At 47.4% G+C, this 15370-nt stretch overlaps 5 protein-coding genes across 5 annotated transcripts; 2 read left to right on the top strand and 3 right to left on the bottom strand.

The window, feature by feature from the left end:
• Window positions 1-817: 817 nt before the first annotated feature.
• On the bottom strand, window positions 818-1935 carry DFL_001377 (uncharacterized protein; the record flags this gene model as incomplete). Its single annotated transcript, XM_067629988.1, has 3 exons — window positions 818-1549; window positions 1611-1755; window positions 1814-1935. 3 exons carry the CDS (start codon window positions 1933-1935, stop codon window positions 818-820), a joined length of 999 nt encoding a protein of 332 aa, XP_067495955.1.
• Window positions 1936-2421: 486 nt separating this feature from the next.
• DFL_001376 (uncharacterized protein) lies at window positions 2422-3531 on the bottom strand (the record flags this gene model as incomplete). The annotated part of the gene is made up of 3 exons (XM_067629987.1): window positions 2422-3205; window positions 3265-3367; window positions 3426-3531. 3 exons carry the CDS (start codon window positions 3529-3531, stop codon window positions 2422-2424), a joined length of 993 nt encoding a protein of 330 aa, XP_067495954.1.
• Window positions 3532-5369: 1838 nt separating this feature from the next.
• Window positions 5370-6698, top strand: DFL_001375 (uncharacterized protein; the record flags this gene model as incomplete). Its single annotated transcript, XM_067629986.1, has 1 exon — window positions 5370-6698. The coding sequence occupies one exon, from the start codon at window positions 5370-5372 to the stop codon at window positions 6696-6698; it is 1329 nt and encodes a 442-aa protein (XP_067495953.1).
• Window positions 6699-7104: 406 nt separating this feature from the next.
• On the bottom strand, window positions 7105-9711 carry DFL_001374 (uncharacterized protein; the record flags this gene model as incomplete). Its single annotated transcript, XM_067629985.1, has 3 exons — window positions 7105-7252; window positions 7312-9200; window positions 9355-9711. 3 exons carry the CDS (start codon window positions 9709-9711, stop codon window positions 7105-7107), a joined length of 2394 nt encoding a protein of 797 aa, XP_067495952.1.
• A 394-nt stretch (window positions 9712-10105) lies between these two features.
• On the top strand, window positions 10106-13858 carry DFL_001373 (uncharacterized protein; the record flags this gene model as incomplete). Its single annotated transcript, XM_067629984.1, has 5 exons — window positions 10106-10114; window positions 10212-10326; window positions 10459-10769; window positions 10944-13442; window positions 13511-13858. 5 exons carry the CDS (start codon window positions 10106-10108, stop codon window positions 13856-13858), a joined length of 3282 nt encoding a protein of 1093 aa, XP_067495951.1.
• Window positions 13859-15370: the final 1512 nt, after the last annotated feature.

Below are 15370 nucleotides of genomic sequence, written 5' to 3'. Positions count from 1 at the left end.
CTCTTCACCATCCCTCAAAATCACCACCACATCTGCAAACGCCATCACCGTAGCGGGATGGGCACAATGCGGCGGTATTGGTTGGACCGGCGGTCCAAACTATCCTTACGGATGGGAATATTCCCGAAGTAACGGCTATTACTGCCAATGCCTCCCCGCCGCTACTTCGAAGCCTCTTGCTACCAGTACTAGTACGACGTCGACGGCAGCTCCTATCAACACCGCTGTTGTTGGGGCTTGGGCTGAATGTGGTGGTATTGGATATGCTGGCAGAACTGTGTGTACGAAGGGGTATGTGTGTTATTATATGGGGGATTGGTACTCGCAGTGTTGGCCAAGTTCGTGGGTCAGTTAGGAGGGAGTTCTAGAAAAGAATCAAAAAAGGGTAAAATCTTACATTTTGGTTTTGATCTGTTACTTTGTTATGATAGAACGGTTTTCCGGGCATTATGCATGAAGGCAATGTACTTATGCGGGCATACCTTCGGTGTTTAAAAAAACTTTTTATACTGTTGTATTTTGCTTATGTGCGGAGAACTCGAGATATATATTGTTTGTACGTATAGTAGTTAAATTTCCCTCTAATCTACGTCTTTTTTCGTCTCTAAATATAATAGTCCCTAGAATATATAATCTATCGATATACCGCTTCCTCCAGCCTACCTAGCCTATCTCTCTATAATATATAACATCGACAACCCCACGGCAACAATCGCCACCAACCCCGCCATCACCCAATTAACCCCAATCCTCCCAGCAGCACCCTCAACCGGCCCCGGAACCGCAATAACACGGATATTTTCATCCTCACTTCCATTCACCTTCCCCTCGTTCTCCACCAACCCAACCAACAACTCTCCAATCCTCTCCGCACCACCACAACATAATCAATCGTAAAAATCGAAATGGCAGATTTACAATCCTTAATCACACCCGTCTCACCGGGTAACTCACGGTCACCGTTGATACAAGCATTAACACCTGGAGAAGTGAAGTTACTAGCCCAGTTAAACATACCAGTTTCTTCGTTATATGCTGCGATATTTGTTGCTGCGCCGCCGGTCAGCCTGGTGTATACGGACGGGGGTTTTATGCATGAAACCCCATCGGATAGCGCCGTGGGTTTTGTGGATATATAAGGGAAATTGACGTTTAACCCGTATCCATACGGTAACAGTCTAGAGTTTTCACCATTAGCCTTGGCTTCAAGTCGACCTACCACTTTTGTCGCAAGTTTTCCCAGGATGGTAGCGAGATCATTGGTGGTGTTTACGGCGGTATATTCACGGTTTAGGATGTCGGTTGCAGAGAAGGCTATGGCGGGGATACCCCTGCTCACAGCTGCGTATGCGGCGCCGAATGTGCCGGAGAGGGTGAAGACGAAGGGATCGGCGTTGGAACCTTCGTTCGGGCCTGTGACTATGAGGTCTGGTTCGGAGCCGTTGAAGATTTGTTGGCGTTTGACGGGGTAGTTTAGTGCAAAGAAGGTAACGGCGGCGGGAGTGCCGTTGTAGTACCAGATGTGGGAGTCTATGGGGTCGGAGCCGAACTGGTTTGGAAGTTAGAAGGATTTCCGAATACTTTTTTATGCATTAGGTGGTTTATCTTACGGAAGGTGCGGCATCGAACTGACCTGATCTTGATAGTGTAGCTTCAGCTGAGAAGACGGTTCTGCCTCCCTGGCCTGACTGCCGTTCGGCCGGTGCGACGATATATGCATCGTGACCGTCGGCTCTCAGAGCTTTATAGAATTCCCTATAGACAAAAGAATTCGTTAACTGAACATTATTATTCGACAGAGTTGTGTATTTACCTGATATTGGCGGTAGCCCATTTATCATCATTATTGATAATGACCTTCAAAGAATTCGCCAGCCCGCAGTTCAAAGCGAACTGGCGGCGCCGAAAACCTTCATTTTTTTTTACACATTTCATCGTGGGAACCCTTACAAGACATTTATATAAAGTTTTCCTAGAGCAAGAACACACAATAGAGAAAAGAGAGAGAAAACGTGGCAAAAAGCTTATTCGAAAATACAATAGTACGGCCCGTTCTATCAACAGCTTACCCTTGGCTTGCCAGAAATGTATCCGACAGGAAACCAGCGTATATTTCCAGATTAGATAGTTAGCGGACGAACGGGACATGGGTAACGGAGGTATCGATAGCGTTTCGGTAGTGGATACAGGCTTGTTATAGGCTTAATTGATAGGCTGGCGCTCTCCTGCGCAGGCCTGCATGAGTTTAATGTTGAGTATACATTCATGATGGTCGTCGGTATGGAAATTACAACAACCTACTGCGTTGTTCTAATCTATCCCGTTAAGGCTGCCATAAAATACAAATTATTATTAACTATCATTCCATTACTCTTCACAATACATTAAACCTTCCCCATAATACGATTTCCATCAGCTTGATCACCCCGCGAAAGCCGTGAGTACCAAATCAACCTCTGCCTCCCCCTCCTCCGGTCCAAACACCAAAAAATTATCCGTCGCCCCAAAATACCTACTCCCGAAAAACTCACACTCCAACTTATTCTCCTGGCCCAAACTACACTCAATCGGCTGATACTGCCCACCCGCATCCCCCTCATCCATATTAATATACGTAATCTCACTGCCGTCTCCCAGCACAAGCGCCTTGCGCACACCACTCATTAATGGACCAGATGTGGTATCCAAGGAAAAGTATGTTGCGTCGGCGATGTCGTCGACGATTCTGACGAGGCCAGCGCCGGCGGATCGGAGGTAGGCGGTGTTGGTGCCGTCGAAACTGCGGATTTTGAAGGTGTAGACGGATTTTATTACTTCTTCTGGGGTGGCGGTTGTGGTGGCGGCAAGTGTACTCGTTTCGGTTGCCGTTGTATACACCGTCTCTGTAGTTGAGATTGTTATGGTCGTTGAAACCGTGGTGGTTTGCGAACATGTTTCGACCGCAGCCGGAACGCTCGTGACGCCAATACATGCGCAGGCACTTGTATATCGAACGGGACCGGAGCACAAAGATGCATAAGATGGAATTGTCACGACGATTTGTCTTTTCTTTTTTTGGGTTTCCGGGCCAGGGAGGGGGATTGTTACGGTACTTGTTTCTGTTGCGGCGGTTGTGGTTGTGGTGGTTGTGAGGCTGTCAGTTATCGTGGTTGGGAGGGTGATTGTGGTGATGGAGGTCACGGTGGTTGAAGATGTGATTGTGGAGCTGTATATTTCAAGGTATTAGATATCTAGATTTTATGACATGGTAGGATTGAAACTTACGTCGCATGCTGCTCCTCGCCGCCGGCTCCTATGCCGGAAAGAAAACGAGAACAGTCGACGGAGGCCTGGGGGAGGCGAGTTGGGATCTGGGATGCACGGAGGGCTATAATGAACGGTTAGCAAGTTATCCAGATAATCGTAAACGTCTATATAGCTCATACCTCGCAGGCAATAGTCCGCATGGCAGATAGACCGTGGAACCAGTGCTACCGCGGTTGCGGTTCCCGCCAGGCTCAAGCCAATAGAAAGGGTCCTTTTCAAAAGCATTTTTAGATATATCGATCAAATCTGCTCTGATAAAACCGCAGCCGGGAGAAAAGAACGGTTCCGTTTTTAAAAAAGAATCTGCTGCTCTATTTAAGCTATAATCCCTCACTAGATTCTGTCTCCACTTCCAACCACTCCATTTCATGAAAAATTATTAACTATGCCTGTAAGTTTAAGATGTAACTTCTGTCATATCGCCCAAGCAGACCTAATTTTTGGATTTCCTTGGGTGGGCCGCGACACCCACAATCGCACAAAACTCTCCGAGAAATCGCGATGATTTTATATGGGCGGGATGATCCCCCTTTCAGTCTTCTTTACGCAGGTCTGATCGCCTGATGGTGCTCTTACATAGTCGATGGCAAAATCTCCACACTTGAGTATTTTGGAACTGCATTTGTACGTTTTCGGCCGGGGAGAAGTTAGGTTTGTGATATTCGAAGCGGTGTCGTATATATGTGCCCAGCTGCCCAGAGGTTTAGCGCATGTCGTTAGGCCATGCTTGCAGCGCTCTTCACTGGGAACAAATGCGAAATGTTTCTCGAGGCCTGATATCCGAGGTTTACGCTGCAGCTGAAGCTTCTACGGTGTCGGACTCTTTGTATCGAATAGGTATACATAATATATTGTGACATCGATATTGAGATACTAAATACAGCTTCGAAACTTCATGTACGATAGCCAAACATGTCTTTTGAGCTGCGCTTGCGATGCAAGAGGTATCACGCTAATTAGGTAACGAAAGGCAATTGCCCATTGTAGACCACCGCCCTCCAACCCCTGGGCCGGGTCGCTAGATTAGAAGGAAAAGAACTCAATCCGGGGTGCCCCCTCTGAAAACTTTAAAAATCCTGCGGGGTCGCAAAGAACTTGCGAGCACCTCTCGTTCTTATAGATGCGCACGATACCTGAATCCGTAGAAATCGATCGCGGTCTCTATTCTGTGATCTTTTACTGAGTCAAAAAACTTTTTGGCGACTCATAACTCCCTTTCGTACCCAGATGTATTTTCTTTTCCACCCCGACATCGTGGTGTGGACCCGCGGAAATCGGCACTGTAGACTTTGTGGCGTTTTCTCGTCCGTCAAAAAGTCCCAACCTGGGTTCGAAAGGTTCCGATGTCTGCGGGTGAAATAACAAAGCATAGACTTCACTTCGACTAGTCTGGATTTAGAATTACAACGTGCAACGCGATATATCTCACCAAGGATGTACCTGGACTCGAGGCTTCGTGTTTTCTGGCGACCCGATACACCCTGATCTTGACCTAATGTCAAGCCAGACGCCTGACCCTACAGATATGTAAAGCAATTCTTTACGTTTCCATGTTCATTAAATCTCAAAAGGAAAACAGTGACAAAAAAACTCGTTAGGGGTCAATATATACATAGTAGTAAAGTTAACTTTCTCACACCCAATCTTTAGACAACATCCCAAGAAACCAGTGAACGGAATTGGGCAGAATACCATCTCTGCAGCATAATAGGCTTATGAAAGCTTTGGACAGCCAATCCAATCAAGCAGAAGCCCAACTTCAAAGAACACAAACAACAGCGACACAAGCTAAAAACCCATTTTAGCCCCTGTGTCAAAAGCATCATTGATCATAATGTCAGAGCGTCAAAATTTGGTGGGTCAGCCTCGAAGTTTTCATTCATTCGGTCAGAATCGCAGTCTCGTAATCAAAATCGAGCACCTCCCAAAGTCATTAAAATAATGTGTTGACCGCGTGGTATTTCACCCACCCCTGCAAAGAAAGTCGCCCGCGCTCGTCGCCAAAAAAATGTTTCAATCCTCAACCTCACCACTCCCATCTACGACCACCATCAACCTCCAAAATGCCGTCCAAACGCCCCCACCCCCTCTCCACCTCCTCCACCTCCTCCACCTCAACCTTCAAGATCGCCAACAAACACAAACGCACATCCCATAACATCTCCCTCCGCCGTACGATCTCCAAAGCCAAGCTGCAAGCCCGGCATGACCGCAGAAAACTCGAACTCAAGAACCCATCTCTCAAGAAGGAGAGATTGTTAAAGAATATCCCACAAACGTTGGATTCTAAACGGGTGGCTGTTGATGTTCCTTATGTTCCTAGTGTGGAGATGATGGAGATTGCGAAGAGGAGGATGGAGGAGGCTAAGAAGGTTGATAACGAAGGGGAGGAGGAGGAGGAGGAGGAGGAGGAGGAGAGTGATGAGGAGATGGAGGATGTTAAGACTTCTAAAAAGGATGATGTAACTACCAACATTGAGGGCGGTGAAAGTTCCTCGGATTCAGCTTTAGAAGGTGAACAGGACGAAGACGACGACCTCGGCTCCCTCTACGACTCCGACTCCGACCCAGAAACTACAACCTCAAAGACCCCCAAATCCAAACCCTCAAAACCAGCCCCCTCGAAAGAACCCACCCTCCCCGAAGCAACCCTCACCGCCCTCCTCTCTCTAATCCCCCACCCGACCGCCCCCCCGAAACTTCTCCTAACCTCCACTCGCCGCGCCCGCCGCCACGACCTCTACCAGACCCTCTCCCTAATCTTCCCAAACACCACCTACATCCCGCGGGGCACCAAATTCACAATCCCCCAGATCGCTGGTTTCGCCACGAACCGTTCTTATACCCACCTCCTCATCGCCCTCGAAGACTCCAAATCCCTCCACGGGCTTATTATCATCCTCCTCCCCGCAGGCCCCACGTTCCACTTCTCCCTCACAAACTTCGCTGACGGTAAGGCAATCCAAGGCCGCGGTGTCAACACCGCCCACATCCCCGAACTAATCCTGAACAACTTCACAACCCCGATCGGCCGTCTCACCGCCTCCCTCTTCCAATCCCTCTACCCACCCCAACCCCAATTCCTCGGTCGACAAGTCGTAACCCTCCACAACCAACGTGATTACATATTCTTCCGCTTCCACCGTTACGTATTCCGAGAAATCGCCGAGAAGAATAAGGGAATAAGCAGGGGTGACAGAACAACCGGTGCCAATGATGTTGGCGTTGGAGGACAGAGGGCCGGGGAGGATCTGGGGGTCAGAGTGGGATTGCAGGAGTTGGGGCCGCAGTTTACGTTGAAGTTGAGGAGGGTGGAGAGGGGGGTTTGCGAGGGGGTTGAGTGGGAGTGGAAGGGACGGATGGAGAAGGATAGGAAGATGTTTCATCTTTAAATTTTTATTTTTTATAATTTTTAGGGATTGGAGGGTGTACGATATGATGAGATGGTGTTTGGAGTTCTTTTCAATTATTTTATATCAAGCGAGAATATTTAGAATATAAAAAGTCGGTTGTTTAGTCGATCTTATCGTATAACTTTCGTAGAAATATACTTGGAAAGAGAAAAAGAGGATGCCGCTATCATTACCCTCTATCCACCATCCTGATATAAAACATACTCCTACAAAATGACCCCAAAGTTATCTCAAAAAGAAAACATCAATCCAAACCCCATCATACGAATAGAAATTTCAAAAAAATACTATCATACAATCTCTCCTCCCCATTCCCGCGAGCCGAGGGGTCTGGTGACGAGATAATCCGACCCCTCTCTCCAAAGAACATTCATTCGTTCACGAATTATTCATCATCACTCTCCCCCATCACGATCTCCGGAATCTCCTCCTCATCATCACTCCCCTCGACAACCTCCACCAAACTCAACGGACTCTTATCATCCCCCAACTTCACCCTCTTAACCCCCCTCTCCTTCCCCCCTCCTCCGCAGCTTCAAAAATACTCATACTCTGTCTTAACGGACTCGGCGGTAACGCTGTATGAACCGACCGACCGGGTGAGGGGATTGGCATATAATTCCTCCCACTACCATTTCCATTACTATTCTCGGAGGATGAAGAAGTGCCGTTTGTGGTGGTGTTATTACGGGGTATCGACGGTGGAGACATTTGTTGTGATTGTTTATTTGGTGAAGATGAGGGGAGGGTGGCGTGTTGGGGGACTGGTGCTGGTGGTGGGGGTGGGTAATAGCTTTCTATTTCTTCTTCGGAGGGGTCATCGGTGGTATTGCTTGTCATATCAACCTCCGTTGGTGGTACCGGCGTAACGACAATTTCATCTATTGATGTTGTTTCAATACCCCTCGGCGATGCCGCCGTCCAAAACCTTCCTTCGATCGGTGATCCATGAACGCTATTCCCATCACTGTTGTTTGTTGTGGTGGTAGGTTTTACAACTTGCATCCGTGGGTAGAGTGTCGCTTCAATCGCCATGTTTAGGAGGGTGTGTTCTTCGTTAACGGGTGCACCCCCAATCCCCACTTCCTTAAGATCGTTCGTATGCGAAGCAATCAAATGCGGTAATAAACTTCCCCCTCTTTTCTTGGTACTTGGGCATAGAACCGCGGCGAGAAGGCCGGGTGTGTGGAATGATAACACCATCGTTCTTTCCATCTTTGAGCGGATTTCCGAGGGTATGCATTGTGATTGAAGGGTTAATAGGACTGTTGTTAATAGTGTTTTTGCTGAAGTTATCAATGGTGTTTCTTCTGTGTTTGACGGCGATGATGAGGAAGAGGGTTTCAGAAATTGATCAGCGTGCATGCTGCTTGCAGCTGGGGTATTCGCTTTATTCTGCGGTGCTGGCGCCTTTCGTTTTTTGTATGTTGATGTCGGTTGCGTTAGTAACATCGAGTTTGGAGTGGCGACTGGTTCTTTCGTGATTATTACCGGCGGAGGGGGTGGGATGATGTCTTCGCACGCGGTTGAGATGATTTCGAGTAGTGGTTGGGTGTCCTTTTGGGATAATGTTCGACCGATGAGGGAGAGGAGGTGGGAGATGGCGGTGTAGATTAGGGTTTTTAGAGGAATATGGTGTTTTGAGGAGGTTGTGAAGGTGAATGTTAGGGGGTGGAGGAGTTGGAGGGGTAGAGAAGGGGAGTAGTGGGAAGTTCGGGTGGTGATGGTGGTTATTAGGGGGATGGCGGAGAGGAGGATCGTGGGGTAGGAGGCGAGTAGTCGATGATAAGCAGATGGTGGAGCGGACGGATGAAGTTTTATACCCGGGTGGACAGCGAAAAGACGGTCTAGGAGGGATATAAGAGGTGATAAGGGGATTGATGGGGCTGGATTGAAGGTTGTGGGATTGCTGAGAAGGCTTTGGAGGATACCCAGGAGTATGCAGACCCTTTTTATGCCTATTCTTTCCGGAGATAGTAAATAACGGACTTGAGTCTCTGCCCGTGATCTGTGAGAGGATGGTTTGTCAAGGTCTTTTTCTTCGATTATAGAGTCGAAGAGGATGTCGCAGGTTTGTTCCGCCGTAGCGATCGTTTCTTTGAACAGTTTGACCCATTCTTCGGATTGCGTCTTTGGTTGGGCGCATTTGATGAGCAATATATAAACTACCGTCGCAGCTTCAAATATCTCATCCGGATAGATTTTGTCGTCTTCGGAGAATAATATTGACCTGACCAATTGAAGGGTTTTCGTCTGCTGGGGGCGGAAGGTAGTGGGATGAGATTTTAAGATTTGGGCTATCGACTGTAAGACGACCCGAGTGACATCTGAACTCGATGTTGATATAGATAGAAGATATTGGGAAAATGTGGGGAGGTGAGGAGAAGTTAGTTCTCTTGTGAGGGTGGGCTTGGAGGCTGTGAGGATGAAGATGCGGGTCAGAGTCGCTATCGCTCGTTCAGCGATTGGGCCGTCTGGCTTCTATATCTCGCAATATTAGCATATATCCTTAACAATATAACATAATAGACATCAATAGACCTCTACATCAACATTAACATCTATCTATAAATGTAGATATAGACATAGAAGTTGATGTTGATATAGATGTCGATATCGAGGGGGGAAGACCGACATTAACCATCTTCAACAGCATAGGAATCCACAACCCCACCCCCTGCAAAAATGTCGACGACGTCTCGACCCCCGCTTTAACAAGGCACACACCAGCCCATCGAGCCTGAGGCGTCCTACTCTGTAACAGCGACGATATCCTAGTCTTGATCTTGTGCAGAAGCGAGGTGATTTCAGCGGCATGTCGTCCACCGGCTGCGACTTGAGCATTCGCATCTTCGAACAGAGAAGACGAGTAAATAATATCGAGACAGACGGTAACGGTATTGTGTAATTTGGATTCGTCGTCTTCTTTTGAAGAGGTGATGGTTGATGCGACTGTTGATAGCAGTGCTACTATTCTGTCCGGCGGCAGCATCTTGCCTTTCTCTCCTCTTACGGAGGACGGGTACCTCGATATACCACAATATAATGCAGTACTGTATAGTATAGTATACTATCGTCGTTAAAGTATAGTTGTATTCGGTATTGGGTGTCAGCAGTCCATGGCGCTGTTGATTTGATTGGAAGTTGTGACGTCGGTCGAGATGAGGTTTTCGCTTTCAGTTTTTTTTTTTTCCGGTGTTGAAATTAAACGCGTTCGAGCTAACAAACTCCCAGCCGGCCATCCCAGCCAAACTGACGGAGCTTCTTCCGACCGAATCTTGTTATTGACCTGTCGTCACCGAACAAACACCAACCTCCAAACCACCAACCACCAACTATCAGCCCATCGCTGACTGACTGAGCGGCCTCATCAATTGCCTCAAACCATGTCCGCCGTATGTACTCTCCATGAACTATATACTTATTATCATATGATATGATATGATATGGTATGATATAAAGAGAGGGAAGAAGCTAACGTCAGGGGTGTAGTCTAAAGCCGCGACATACCTGAGCCTCCTCGATATCGCCCGCTGCAATGGCGACTGGTCCGCCGTTCCAGAGCTCGTTCGCAAGCTGACCAAACACGGTGGAGCTGCCAGAAAGTGTACGACTCCCTCTTTTATCAATTACTCCCTTAAACTCGGGTCGAAAGAATGCTGGTCGTGGTGATGCTGTTTGGAATGCTGTTGGTGGTGATGGTAGTGGTTATGATGTGCTAATGGGGACATGAAAAAAGGCATCACCGAAACCGCCCTCCTCGACCACGATACCTACCCCCAGCGTCTATCCCACTCCCTCCACAAGAATGCCATCGTCGTCTCTGCCTCTCCCCTCTCAAAAGCTTCGGCCACCCAAGCATCAACTGCCAATGCTGCCTCCACCCTCGTCAGCATCTCAGCCCTAGCTAAAACCTTCGAAGAAGAAATCGCCCGTTTCAAATCGGACAATGCAGCCGCTGCAGCCCAAGCCGAAGATGCCGATGCCACTGCTAAACGGAAATCCAAGAAATACTCAGACCACATCGTCACAAGCGACGAGGAAATCTACGTACGTCATATTTACCCTCTCCACCATCCTCCTACCCCCCCACGCCCTAGTAAAAACAGGGAAGGGAATATTTTGCTTCAACAAGCACGATGGGAAAAAATGACACTTTGGATTGACGTTTAAGTATTGACGGGAAAGCCTTTCACCCCTTTGCTTCCACAATGTTACATATAGCAAGCAGAGGTCACATTAGCATACCTTCACCATCTGCTACAAGCCCACCGAGTCGTCCTCCAAATACTACCGCCTCAACCACCCCCTCGAGACCAAATCACCCAAGAATGGACCAAAGTCTGCTCTATAAAGGCCTTATGCCTCAAGGGCATGGCCCAGGAGGCCCTCAAAATGAAGGAAGAAGCCATCCAAACATACAAGGGTCTACCCATCCCTGACTTTAGCAGCGGAGTCGGTTCTTCAGGTTCGGAAGCCATATGGTGGATTAGGAAAACACTCTCTAGATTCGCCATTGCCAGCTGGGAACTATTTGAGGGTGTCGAGAGCCCGGACACCCCACGGGAAGCGCACGCCGACGACGAGTACGATGAAGAAGAAGGTCTCGACGAATTGGACGCCGCACATGCAGCACTCAACCCTGTCAAGGAAGAAATAGAGGAAACACCGAGTACCCCAGAATCACCGTCAAACAGGCCCGAACTCAAAAGAGTCCTCTCGGAGTCCGGTCTCATCGGCGCCTTTCGAGCTTATCACGCTTTCTCAATGTCCCTCGCAAACATCCGACCCGTCAGCGCGATGACAACGACTAGCATCCTCATGAAGTCCGATAAGGCGAGCGCTGAGGACGATGCTTCTCGTAAAACCATCTACGAAACCTACCTTAAAGTCGTTTCAAAATACCTAAAGACCCAAATCGACCGCGACGAGGAAATTTCCGATGACCTGAGAGCTGAAATCGCATCTATCGAAGAAATCTACGAGTCTCTTCTACTCAAAGTCACCAAATTCCCTCATGCTTCAAAGGTCAACCAAGATGTTTTGACTTGGGTCGACACTGTTGTTGCCAATTGGACCATTCTTGGCTCACGGGGCTCAGACGCCGGCAGGGTCGTCGAAATCTTGTATCGTGCAGCTAGCAAAACCTTCCACTCCCCCAGGATCCTCCGCCATCTCTTCATAACCCTCACAGCAATGGGTAACTTCCACGACGCCCAGCTCTCCTTGGATACATATATCACCCTCATCAAACGTGGCAAAGCTCGAATGGAGAAGGAAAAGGCTGGAGCCCATACAACCGGTGAAGAGGACTTCGACACTGACCATCAGATCCTCACCACTTGCGTCCAGGGGATCCGTTTCCTGGTCAAATACTTCCCGGAACAATCCACGAAAGCCACGGAGATAGCGTCAACCATCAAAACCTGGATATTCGAATGGAAAACCGAGGATCACGCCATCCTAGGTCTAGTCTGGCGAGGCATAGGACTCGCAAACGCAGCTTGGTCTCACCAAACCGTGGAAAGCACGCAACGAGCCGAGATCCAAGACCGCGCTATCGCAGCTTTTAAGAAAAGCTTAGAGTATCAGCCAGAAGGGTTCGAAGCGCTCTTCGATCTCGGTATGATGTATGCTGAAACACGGGATATCGACTCTGCGATCGATGCGGTTAGAGGAGTTGCAGAGATGGAGGAGAAGTGTATACCGGCTTGGCATCTGCTTACGTTACTTCTCACCAGCAAGGAGGACTGGGACACCGCATTGACTGTTAGCGAAGCTATATTTTCACTGATCGATGAGAATGAGCAGTTGACATTGGGATTGGGAAGTCGTGATGGACTGGTAGAAATCAAGATTACACAACTAGCTATCATTGAGATGCTGGAGGGTCCGGAGAGTGCCGTTAACCTTGCAGATGAATTACTCGGACTTTATACCCGATTGTTTCCCGGTGTTCTCTCATCTGCCGCGGCTATGAGTATGAGAGATAGCGTGATGGACGCCGATAGACCGATAACGAGAGGTCGAGCGGGGACTACCGGTGGCATGCCAGCGATCCAAGTCACGGACGCAAAAGGCGTATCAGATAGCGAAGTGATATCCAAGCGGTCTGTGACTCGACCGACAACCCGTGGTAGTTCCGTGGGGAGGAACAGCCTTCGCAAGAAACGACGTAGTGTAGCCGAACCTCTCACCGATGACGAAAAAGCAGCGCTCAAAGAAGGGCCGAATAAACTCCACCGTACCCCCTCTCAAAAATCATCGAAGAGTGCAAAGTCCTTCAAAAGCGTTGGTGCAAAAAGTCACAAATCGCATCATACCTCTGCCGAAAAATCCATCTCCCCCTCCATCGTCGCAGAAAACGTTGGATCTCAGGCAGTACAGGTCAACAGACCGCTCAGTCAAACACCATCCATTCTGTCGGAGAAGAATAATATTCCGCATAATTTACCGGTTGGGGCAGTGCCCAGTCCTATTAAGCAGTATACAGATGATAGACCGTTATTGAATCGGCCGCCGTATTTGAGAGAACCGGTGCTAAGTGAATTTGATGAGAAGAAGCTGGTTGAAGGGATTTTGAAGAAGATTTGGTTGGTTGTTGCGGGGCTTTATAGACGTGCGGAGATGTTTGAGGATGCTAAGGTGGCGGTTGAGGAGGCTGCTGGGGTCGCGGAGGGGGGCAAGGTTGAAGGTGGGGCTGATCCGGATGTTTGGGCTGAGGTTCGTATATTCCAACCTTCCCATTATTTCTTTTCCTTCAGTAGGCTAATTACATGATAAATATATAGCGCGGCTTCCTCTCCCTCTCCCAATCCCAACCCACCGACGCCCAAAAACACTTCGAAACAGCACTAGCCTACTCCCCAGACCACGCACTAGGAATAGTCGGCCTCTCACAAGTCCTACTCCTCGACGAAAAGAATTCGACGGCAAGAGATCGAGCTAGTGGGTTATTACAGACTCTTACAAAGTTGGGTAACGGATGGGATATGAGTGAAGCGTGGTTTGAGTTGGCTAGAGAGCATGAAATGAGTGGCGGGGTTGAGAAGGCGAAGGATATTTATTGGTGGGTTGTTAAGTTGGAGGATACGAGGGGGGTCAGGGGGTGGAGGTGTGTGATGCCGAGGGTTTTGTAGATATGTTGCCCCCTCTCTCCTCCCCCGTCTCTCTTTTAACCAATGAGGAAGTGATAGATTCGGCAGTGAGGTCGATGGTAAGTTTTTACCGGTTTAATGATTTTATTTTTTTGAGAGTTATAATAAAGTAGTCTTGGGATATAAAATAGCGTCTATAGCATGTATGAATTAGATTCTTTTTGCTTCGAGAAACATTTAAGCCTTTAAATGGAATATAACCACATTTTAAGGACAATAAAAGATCTCTCGCGGTATATAAGACTCTTTCTAGTATCGAGACCGATGTAAGACCGACCCCGCCGAATCTTCGAACTACGACAAAATGGCGAAAGGAAGCAGTCCTCTTGATCGACAAATTTATGAAATAAGCATAAAATGAATATTGTAGAAATGGCTATTAAATCGATGGGGTACTTTTATCTATGTTTGAAATTTTTTGGAACGGAAAAGATCGGGGTGTGTATAAATGTAAATAAATTATATTTCGTAGCTACAGAGAAATTTGTCAGTTTAAATTTCAAGTCTGACTTCTATCTCGAAGACGTTAACGTTTTAAAGGTTGTCCACAATATCTTTACTGCTGTACAGCCGTACACATGAAGCCAAATTTAAGGCCAACTTTTGTCTGATGCACAAAAGACGCACCCCTTCCCCCTGGGATAGCTTAGGAATTTATTTACTGGGATGTGGAGGGGTATACTCGACTGCTTCTAAGAAAAAAGAGTGACCCCCAGGCTTAAGATTTGATCCTATTAACTAGCAGGTAGTAGAAAACTGAACAGATTAAATTTCAAGTTTACAGGCGTCAGGGGCTACTGCGCTGGAAAGGAGAAAGAAGCGAGAAAGTATCAAAGCTAGTGGGTTTTTGATACAGTGTTTATACGGATGTTTTGTTGTAAAATAGTGTTATAGGTTTCAATACTGATTATAATGGTATTAAAAAAACATTACTTTCCTTGCACGGTACTCCAGGAGTAGTTTAGCTCGAATCCCAATACCGGGGCCAAGCTACAAAAAAGAATATATTAATATCAGCAGGTAATATTTCACGAAAGAATCATTAATTCGATCTGAGGGGCCCTCCGGTGGGGGGTTCATGGCAGTTTTCGTACATATCGGTACCCTCCCGGCGCCGAGGTTATAAGCAGTATTGGTAATAATATCTCGTAGTCGATGTGTACGTCCTGTAGGCTTAAACTGGGAAATATATAGGCTATTTGAATTTCGTGGATGAATTCTTTAATAGAATCGTATAGAGTTCGAACATATCAATGGTGCGGCGTACGTTCAGGTGGTGAGCCGGTTTAGAATAAAAAGGATCCAAAGATCAATGCATATGCCTAATTATAGGTACGAATCGAAAATCTCGAAAAGAACGTTCTTGATTTTAAAATTTTGTATAAACCTGTCTAGCTTTTGGACGGCATATGATCATATGAGTGCGTAGACTGATACCTACACGAGTAATTGCAATATTAATTGTGTTGGAATGTCTACATTTCCTAGACTTCA

The sequence above is a fragment of the Arthrobotrys flagrans genome, assembly GCF_004000055.1.
Source record: "Arthrobotrys flagrans strain CBS H-5679 chromosome Unknown unitig_15, whole genome shotgun sequence".
Classification (NCBI taxonomy): domain Eukaryota; kingdom Fungi; phylum Ascomycota; class Orbiliomycetes; order Orbiliales; family Orbiliaceae; genus Arthrobotrys; species Arthrobotrys flagrans.
Note: the sequence above shows the minus strand (reverse complement) of the source record. Positions and strands in the feature narration are given on the sequence as shown.